At 46.7% G+C, this 10340-nt stretch overlaps 1 protein-coding gene across 1 annotated transcript; it reads right to left on the reverse strand.

Annotated features, from left to right (window-relative positions):
- Nucleotides 1-3761: 3761 nt before the first annotated feature.
- On the reverse strand, nt 3762-5977 carry FOXB2 (forkhead box B2). Its single transcript, XM_074954068.1, has one exon. It carries the CDS (start codon nt 5797-5799, stop codon nt 4810-4812), a length of 990 nt encoding a protein of 329 aa, XP_074810169.1. The 5' UTR covers nt 5800-5977; the 3' UTR covers nt 3762-4809.
- Between the last annotated feature and the right edge of the window lie 4363 nt (nt 5978-10340).

Here is a 10340-nt window from a genome sequence, read left to right on the forward strand (position 1 = left end):
CAATCTGCTGAAGGAGACAGCGACTGATACTTGTCTCTCAATGTCTGGAAATGCCACCTGTGTACGTGTCAAACTGTCACCTAGCTGCATTTAGGACTGGACTAGAAGTGGGTCTGGTCCTGCTGCAGTTCCCAGGGCACTTTTTAATTTCCCATGCTTTTGATATGTGAGACTCAAGATTTCATTCCAGATTTTCATGGGCAGGGAAAAAAAATGACCAGGAACGTAGACATGAACCACGCAGCTTTTTCCTGGTCTGTAGAACTCTACTGGGAGAGAGCAACCTAATCACTGTAGCCCCTCGCCGAGCCCATACCTGCCCCCTAGCGGTCGGGCACTGTGTATCTCTGCGGGCACTGGAGCCCTTTGCCTTGAATCGTCTCTCATCTGACAGTCACAGCTGCAATCAGGTTTTTAATTTATTCAATTTGTAATGCACTGATTTTAATAAAACACAAGTGGCTTAAGGTTGCTTGCTCCCTGCCCAATACCTCCTTCGGCTGACTGAATAGAAATATCATATGAATCAGTGGGGATGTGAACTCGCCTGTACAATTGTGGTCCAAGTGAATCAGATTAGTAACGCTCATTTTCACAAAGCTTGGTGGCATTATACCTTCCGTCGATGTGCCAGGGAGCAACAGCACCTTTCTGGAAATCCATCCGAACTAGGGATGATAGTCACGCAGCCCATGGGAAAACACTAGTCTCTGATGCGGTTCTCGGCGGTTGAATGGGACTGGACATTCTCTTATTTGATGTTAGTATTGAGAAATGTCTTGTTTACAGATCCCTGAGAAAAGGCGTTGTTGATCTCATTTATCTACTCTATCTCTGTACAAAAGTGTAAGTGAGCTAATGTCTCCCAGGTGTTGCAGGGGTAGCATTTTTACTCACTCCTTTCATTAGTTTAGGTCTAGATTCTCTGTACTGGGGAAGAGACGAAGCCAAAGCTATTCATTAGTTGTATTAAAATGGATGGATTACAAATTACACGAGTTAAAAACTTGTTTGTAGTTGTACTTGAGATACCTGAATAGGACTAACATGTTAGTCAGCGTCATTGACCTCAGGCCAAATCCAGCTCAGTTCATACACACGAGTCCTGTTGACTTCAGTGAGACAATTTCTGTCAGTAAGGTCAGCAGGATTTGGCAAGGATCCTCTCACAATCACCCTCACTATCATTTTTTGTATGTTGAGAAAAGATCATGATCGACAATCCTCACTACAAGGCATTCTGCATACACTTCTCCCGATCCCTACAGCGTGCTTTGCTGACAGGTTCGCTTCCTTTGGGCGCTTTTGCCCCGGCTAACCGCCTCTTGAAGTCCGATGGAGTTTTGCAGGAGCCGGATCTGCATCGTTAGAACCACTGACAAAAACAGCGTGTCAAAGGAAGGAATTTGTCAAACATCGTGGATGTCTAGTAACTCTACTTAACTGTCACCTGTGCCTCTCTCATTGTTTCCTCCCTCTCTAGTCACAGCCCTTTTATGACTGCTGTATCATATCTGATGAGTTAAAGGCTGGCAAAATCAATTCACTTTGGAATAAAAACCCATGACTCCCGAATACAAGTTATTTGACAGACAGACGAACACTGTAGTTTTCTCTGAGAAACAACTACAAGAGGGAAGAGTAGACATACTAGAGAACCCTCTAGTAGCATAATTCCTTTCACTTGCCTTGGCAGAGTTTGTCTACACCCGATCAACATCTCATCTACGCAATTCCATCCCTGCTTCTAGCACCAATATTCTTGTTGAATCAAATGGAGCTTCCACTCAGAAATTAATCTTCTAAGTAATTCTCAATCTGGTTATTTCTTCCTCTGCTCTGTATTTCTCATCTCCTTTACCCGGTGTATTCCTCGAGGGAAAAATCTTTTCTAAAATATATTAGAAAATCGTGCCCCATATCAATGTAAGGGTTAGCCCCTACTTTCATTGAAGTCAGTGAAAAGCGTCCATCTTTCTTTCTGTTATGTGCCAAAATAGCTGCAATCAACTATACAAAAATGAGATGGGTTGTTTTAAAAACTGTCCGGATTTAACAAGAAAAAGAAAAGAAAAATCTAGACAGTGTACTAATTCTAAAAAGAGCACATTTTTACATCAAGAGCGATTTTTAGTGTATTTAAAAGCAATGATAGGGCTTTCAAGAGCCGGAAGTAAATTTAAAACATTTTGCGAATCGCTTAATTTATAACTAAATGTAGCTAGAGAACTATCGAAGTTTGTTCACATGTAAAATCTAAGGGAAGCTATCTATTGCTTGTAGTTTTTTATACTGAATTCCTGCCCGGCACGTCTGAGATGAAAAACTTTTCTTGCGTCGTTCCCCCGTCTGATTTCCAAACCGGGATACGGATCTGTGCTTCATTCGCAGTTTTTTAATTCTTCGCTGTTTTAAGAGTTATTTTGATTCTGGAAATTAAAGTCAAACCACCCTCTGGATCGGATGGAACTATTCCAATGGAATTTAAAGTGCACAGATAGGAAACCTAGATGCAGTTTCAGCCTAGACCACAGAGATTGCAACAGGTTTTCCTTTCCCAGACGAAGTTTCGAATAGATCGGTATCACCAAAGAAGGCGAAAGCAACTGGTTTAGATCCCAGCCCTCCTTCTCTAAAGCAAAGACTTGGACTGCAGTCTGGATATCTGAGATCCCGGCAAACCCTATGAGCAGATCCCTTCGATACAAATTTAAAAACGAATGACTCAGAAGGTTTCAGGCTTATCTGGTGAGAAAACTATAGCCAGTGAACCCGAGCCTGTACCCACTGAAATCAATGGCATAATTCCAATTAGCTTCAATGGAATCAGCATCGGACTAAGTGTCCCCCGGCCCTACCTTCACAGCTTCATTTACTTTCTGCCTTCTTTCCACCCCTCTCACAGCATCGCTATGGAAGAGAAGGAGCAGGATTTTAGGTCAGTGTACAACACCTGCTAATGTTCTTTCATTAGCGGAAGTATAAGGGCAGGCGCATCTTGGAGGTTAAGGCTGAGAAAAAAAGTAGAAACTTCAGCACAAACTCTCCAACTAGACGAAATAAACAGATCACGTGGAAGTGGATGAAGAATTTCTCTATGACATAGCAAGCTTATTTTTCACAGAATTCCTTCTTTTATGCCTAGCAGTACACAGCACCAGAACGTTTATGTATTTGTGTATGTTTGGGAGGTTCCTAATGCATAAAACTATTATGCGCACAAATCTCTCGGAGGAATATGCCCATCTGGGGTGACAACAAGTGAAAAATCCTAAACAGCAGCGCCAGCAGAAGCAAACCAATAGCTCGGTTTTAATAAAACATTGGTGTACTGTACAGCAGGGCAGACGGACAACGGTAACAATCATTCACAAACCAACCGGGATTCATCAGTCAAAGAAACAAAATGTGACTTTTGAGAGGTTTGCTTCATAACTTCCCTCTTTTCTGGTGGAAGTTTTTTTTTTCTTTCAGCAAAGTGCTTTTCCTGTGATTTAAAAAAAAAATCTTTGTTTTATTCTTCTCATTCAGCAGTTCTTAGTTTTCAAACTCAGCTGAAATACACACCAAGCAACACACATAAAATAGCTATATCTGTGAATTGTTAAAAGGTGATGTGAAAAGCTTAATTCACAAGTTGCAGGGATTTTTTATTTTGAGAAGAAAACAGAAAATTGAGAGACATGTTACAAGTTCACAGGCAATGCTACGTTCCACGCATTTGTTTTATTAAAGAGTCCTTTAAAATGTTTCCTTCCCCACGGTTAAATATTCATTCACTGCAAAATGTAAAGAATATACAGCAACAAGGTGAGTGAGGTAATATCTTTTATTGGTCAACTTCTGTTGATGAAGAGACAAGCTTTCGAGCTACACGGACCTCTTCTGCAAGTCCTGAAGACCTGTGAAGCTCAAAAGCGTGTTTGTTGGTCCAGTAAAATATATTACTCCATCTACTTTGTGTTTCTGATAGCCTGGGACCAATACGCTGCAACAACAACACTGCAAACAAGAATACAGAGTCATGACTACTTACCCATATTTAAAAGAGCCCTTTGCTGTTAATGCAGCTGCGGTTTAAATTCCTACTAATAATTTCTTTATTGTTTTGCGAAATTTACTTGTGCAATCGAGAGCCTCCCACTTTAATCCCTTGTTGTTTGCCATTGTCAACGGTAATTGCTTTGGTGTCTCTTTCAGAGCAAGATCAGTCTCGCTATCCAGCAGAGAAACACAAACAAGTTTCCCTTTGAGATATTTTTAAAATCAGATTTTAATGGCAATTTTATCCAACTCTTTATCTTGTTAAGGAAATAAAAGTTTCTAAAAATAAATTTCCTTTTACCCTAACTACTCGAGAATCCCTTATTTTTGCACAGATTCTCATCTCGAATCTTAGCACTGTTTTTTGATATCCCAGCTGCAGAAATATTATTCCGTTTAAAATATATAATACTGAACGATTGCACTCTGACTGGTGAGCTCTTATGTATCTGGATTTTAGACCCATTAGGATGTGCTGCCCACCCAGCACTTTCCTCTGTTCAGAAATGGACCAGGGTCTACTTCTGCAGCCACTATGACTTTTCACATCACCTTTTCATCACTTAGTTTTATAATAGTTAACAACAATAGAAGCTCTTACCTGAAACCTGGCTCTCAGTAATCTGATTGTACAATATATAAACACAGACACCAGATAGTTATATTAATCAAACCATTTAAGAGCCCATTTCTCAGATACATTCCTTGCCCCTACAAATACACCCCTTGTGGCTAGGTGTCTCTCTCTCTCTCTGCCCGTGCCCTTTAGGAATGTACTAGCACAGAGTGTAAGGCGCTCTTGCCCTCGGAGGGGGGTGGCGAGGTCTGCTCAAGGAGGGAAGAAGACGCTGGAGAAGTGGAAGGGCAGATCTGCGAAGGGTTGACGGTCAGCGCGGGGATGGCAGACACAGGTGGCAGAGCTGGGGTGGGTTTGATGGGCACAGGAACCGCTGGCATAGTCTGGCCCGGTGGGTGGCAGAGAGCCTTCATGGGCACCCCAAATGGTCCATACTCGTGAGACACGGGCATGCTGGCCATCGAGTCCATCACCCCCACGTGAGGCCACACGGAGCTGACCATGTTGCTGAGCTGGCTGGACACCGGGTACCCGAGATGGTGCATCACTGAAGCCAAGGGCAGCCCGCTGGCCTGGATCACCCCCTTGTAATCTCTCCCGATGATGTTCTCGATGGCGAAGGGGTGTTTGAAGCCGGACGACGGGCTGCTCCCATTGAGGCCGTAGGGCTGGAACTGGGGCAGCCTCCCGACGCCGGCCGCGGCGGCGGCGGCAGCCACGGCAGCCTCCGAGGTGCCCAGGCCCGGCATCTTGCCCGGGTGCTGCGGGTGGAAGTAGTGCACCACGTGCGGCGGGGGCGCGGGGCCCTTGGGCACCCCGCCGGGCAGCGGCGGCTCGGGGCGCAGCACCTTGAAGCGCTTGCGGCGCCGCAGGAAGCTGCCGTTCTCGAACATGTCGCCGCAGTCCGGGTGCAGCGCCCAGAAGCTGCCCTTGCCCGGCTGGTCGGGCCGGCGCGGGATCTTGATGAAGCAGTCGTTGAAGGAGAGGTTGTGGCGCAGGGAGTTCTGCCAGCGCTGCGTGTGCTCCCGGTAGTAGGGGAAGCGCTCCATGATGAACTTGTAGATGTCGCTCAGGGGCAGCATCTTCTCGGCCGAGTGCTGGATGGCCATGGCCGTCAGCGAGATGTAGGAGTAGGGGGGCTTCTGGTCGCTGTAGGAGCTCTTCCCCGGCCTCGGCATCGCCGCCCGCTGCCGCGGCAGCTACAGCCCCCGCACGCTCCCCGTGTGCCCGCTAACCCGGACCCTATCTCCCGATAATCCCCCCCGCCTCCCGACACCCGCGTCTCCCGCCTATCGCGCCCCCTGGCTCCACGTCCGGCTACTCGCTACCTCGCAGCCCCGCCGCATGCCGCGGAGCGTCCCGCCGCGAACTCCGCAGGGGCCGCGCGCCGGGCCCCGGGAACCCGCGCGCAGCTGGCGAGACGCGGGGCGCTGCCAGAGGCGGGGGCTCGCGCGGGGGGCACCAGCGTCTCTCACATGCTCCGCACCCCGCTGTCCCGCCCGAAACGTGCAGCTCCCTCAGCCGCCCGCCCCGGGGGCTATTTAGCGGGGAGAGCGTCACCCAGACGGCGGGGGGAATCGCTGCTTGTCTCCGTTTATGCCCCAACCTTTCGCCTTCCCCGGACAGCCGCTGCCGCCTCTTTGGAGCCGGAAAGTTTCCCGGCTTGGCACTCTGCGGCCCCCGGCGCGCTCAGACTTTCTTTGCGGGAGTTGCTGCGGGGGCTTTTTCTGGAGCGCGGCGGCGGGAGCGAGTGGTCCTTGCTGCCTTCAGCGCACACCTGCCCGTCGCCCCGGCAAGCAGGGGAAACGGCGCCGTGTCCCATTAACGCGGGGCCAAGCTGCCGCTGCCAGGGGGGCGCCGGTGCCCGGCGCCCCTGCCCCTGCCCCGCTGTCCTAGAGCCAGGCGGAGAGAGGCGGCGGCGGCTGTGGCTGTGCTGAGCTCTCCAGCACGGTTTTGTAACGATCCCGGAGATGCGGAGACCCCCGCCGCTCGCCTTATTATCACATGACAGTTGCTCAGGGACTCCGCGACTCCTGCGAACGGGGCAAGAAGCCGCTCGTCGGCTGCCCCCTTTCACTCACCAAGTCCTCGTCAGCGGGACAGGGTGGGGCCCGACACACGAGCGGCGCGTCTGGGCGGCTTTGAAGCGCCCTGTGAGGTCCAGCGCCTCTTTCAAAGACCCAGCGTGGGGACGGGAGGCAGCCTGCGCAGGAAAGATATCTCCTCCCTTCTCCCCAATCCTCCCTCCTCCGCACGCATTCAGCCGCTTTCAGCTCCAGCATTCGCAACCAAGCTGCAAGCCTAGGGGATGAGGCGCCTCCAGGGTCACTCCCCCCCCCCAACAAGGTTTAAAGTGAAGAGATGGCAGAGCCTTGCAATTTAAGCACGTGACGCCAAGCATCCGACGGACATTAACATTTGACATCACCTGAACAAAAAAAAATCATGCTCTTGGAAACGAGGGAACTCTGGACTACTTTGAAAGTAATTTAAAACAACTGTGATCAATGTGAAGGACCAAAAACGGAAGTAAAAATTCTTTATCCCCACCCTCCCCCAATGATCACAAGTAATGTTTTGTGGCCGTGATAAGTCTTGGGGGGCATTTAAAGAAAAGCCAAGCAACCGCCAATTCCTATGTGCTTCTGAGGCCCAATGTTTACAGTTTTTGAGACGTTCATCCGTAGAAAGTTTAGAGTGCAACAATTTATAGGCGCCCTCCGAAATGTATTTGTCAAGAGCTATGGATTTGAACATAGAAAAAGCGGCTCACCTTAACGCTAGAGTTGAAGGGAAAAACCTTCGAAGAGTTTAATTAGATAGTATAGAAGGTGCTCGCATTGTTTCGTCTGGCTTTTATTTCTAAATAAGTAGGGGGAATATTCTCTAATAGACATCCCCCCCAAACATAAAAAAAAACACACTTACCAAGCGTTCTTTTGATGCATCCTCACCCTTTTTGTGTTTCAATTTTTATTGACTTTTAATATATGACTATAACAGTGCAATAAAAATAATTAAAATTTGACTTCTCTAGCCTGTAGCCCTCACCCATCACGTTTGTTGTGAGCACCAAATAATTAGTTTTAGATGTATTTTCCTTTATGATTCAGACATTACAGTGAGAATTGGTAAACAGAAAAAAACCCCGAAAAAAACTTTTTAGATTTCTTTATGCAAGACAGACCATTCTTTTTCTAGGGCGAAGGAAAAACTGAATTCCAAGACAGGTTTCAGAGTGGTAACCCTGTTAGTCTCCATCAGCAAAAACAACGAGGAGTCCTTGTGGCACCTGAGAGACTAACAAATTTATTTAGGTATAAGCTTTCCTGGGCTAAAACCAAGTGACTCTTATTGCATAATCTATCTAGCTGTGGAGACTTCAGGCTCATTGAAGGGAAGAACTCAATCATCACAGGTTAAAGCAAGGTAACAGGAAAATGTGCTAACTTTGTGATTTTGGAAAACAAACATGCCAGGACCATAAACATGTACTTTGATATATTACATGACATATTGTTACTCAAGGCACCCGATTTGCTCCTTACTATATTTAGCTTTATTCTGGAAGTATTTATGGTTGCAGCAATATGAAACGTCTACAGTTTGAACCCTGGCGGTGGGCATTACTCTAACTTGGCAAGGACAGTGAGCGTAGACAGTGTGTGATAAGTCTCCTGCTATAGCTATAAATTTTTCCAAAAACATTTATTTTCTATTTGATTTAAGACTGTGATGCCACTTGATTAGAAATCCTGTTTCAGCTTTTCTCTCTCTCGTTCGCTCTCCTTTTTTTCTTACGTATTCAAACATCCTGGATCTGAAAGTCAATAGATTGCCTCATCTCATCAGTTAATAACTCGAATTTTTCTCCAGGTATTCCATGAATGTGCTCTCTCTCTATGTCACAGATAAACCACCTTCATTTGCGAGCAGGTGTGACTGTCCCACACTTTTCACAAAAGCTCTGGTCCAGCCCAGGGAGCACATAACACCCGAAGTGCAATGGTACACATTTTGGGGGAGGTTTCAGAGTAGCTGCCCTGTTAGTCTGTATTCGCAAAAAGAAAAGGAGTACTTGTGGCACCTTAGAGACTACAGCTCACTTCATCGGATGCATTCAGCTTATGCTCAAATAAATTTGTTAGTCTCTAAGGTGCCACAAGTACTCCTTTTGTTTCTGGGGGAGCTGACCCTCGCTCTAAAGTATGCATTGATTTGCTGCTGAGTACCTGGACAGAGACAATTCGCTGCTCCATTAACTGGTTAAACTGGGGGAAATGAGTAGATGGCTCTGGGGGTGGGAATAATAGCTGCACAAGACAGGCCTGATCCTTCTTCTATGGAGTCAATAGGAAACCCCCATTGGCTTCAACGGTTGCAACTCCTGCCCGCTGTATTCGGAGAAATCATCTCACCCACTTAAATGGTGGGAGTTTTGCCAGATTAAAGACGTGCCGGATTGGCCCCATATTGCATTTAGGGCATAAATGTATTTGGAGCCCTGTCTGCATTGTTTGAAGAGTAATTGTAAATATGGATCCCAGTTACTAGATTAACACTATTACCCGAATTATTTTCGATGCCCCCAGAGCATCCTTGCAGGATTGCAGTCCATTTAGGTGGTTGTCAGAGCTATTTGTGATTTGCTTCTTGAAGTCTGCAAGGCAATTACTCAAAGAAAAACATTTCCTGTAATCGTACTGGCATCAGTCAGACCGTTTCAAATTTCAAAGGGTAATGATTTACAAATCACACGTTATCCAAATATTGGCGGCATCTAAGGCCCTGGGTTACTCCAATTATCAGCCTATCGTCCCTTTAGGCAATATAATTGTACACGCTTTTGCCAAAAAGAAGTCACCAAAAAGTTTTATTGCCCTCCGGGCATCCCCCCCTCCATTTAACAGACAAAATCTCCTCAGGAAAGACACCAGTAACTGTTTTGCAATGGGGATGGTTCTTACCTTTTCCCTCGTTACTCTGCCTGCTGTTTATTCAATACCATTAGACACACCTGATTTCTTGTTGTGCCGGCTGGTTTATTACTGATCGGGCCGACTTTCCAGTGACTCATGTTTTTCTTTTCAGAGGGGGTTTCAAATGACAAGGGATTAAGAAACGAAGGATCACTTGACAACTGCTGTTAGGAAAGCAGAGCCCAGCCATGCTCCCTGGATAAACGCTCTCAAGACATAGCAAAGAAGGGTTTTCTCAATGGCCCGGGCCAATTCCTCCTCGGTTTACTGACGGGAGTAATCCCATTCACTCCAGTCAGAGAAGCAAGCCACAATTGTGAGCCAGCTCGCGTTGTCCTTCACTCCAACAGGAAGATCGGCCCCTGCAGCTAAAATTTCAGCAGCTCGGGGACAACGGTAGGCGTTTTGCCTTTCTTCCTGCCACAGGGGGATCTCACCTATGCCAGCTGATTCGAGTGTTTATCGTTTCATGACATACTCGCACTTCTAATATTTTGGTACCATACACATTTCAAGCAGCTTCAGATTTTTTATTTTAAATATCTTCCACGTATTTTACACCAGGGACTGATTCTTGAGCCCTTATCCGTCCATGGAGCGTTTTGCCTGATTAAGGGCTGTTGGATAACTTTTTGTGGCTAATACAGGGTTGCTATTTGCAACTGACCACGTTTTATTGTTGTTTCCAAAAAGGAAGATAAACCCTAGAATATGCCAGATACCAGGTCATGATTTATGAC

Source organism: Natator depressus, chromosome 5 (assembly GCF_965152275.1).
Source record: "Natator depressus isolate rNatDep1 chromosome 5, rNatDep2.hap1, whole genome shotgun sequence".
Classification (NCBI taxonomy): domain Eukaryota; kingdom Metazoa; phylum Chordata; order Testudines; family Cheloniidae; genus Natator; species Natator depressus.

Coding starts and splice junctions, on each gene's coding strand:
- FOXB2 (XM_074954068.1), bottom strand. CDS start 5,799: ATGCCGAGGCCGGGGAAGAGCTCCTACAGCGACCAGAAGCCCCCCTAC.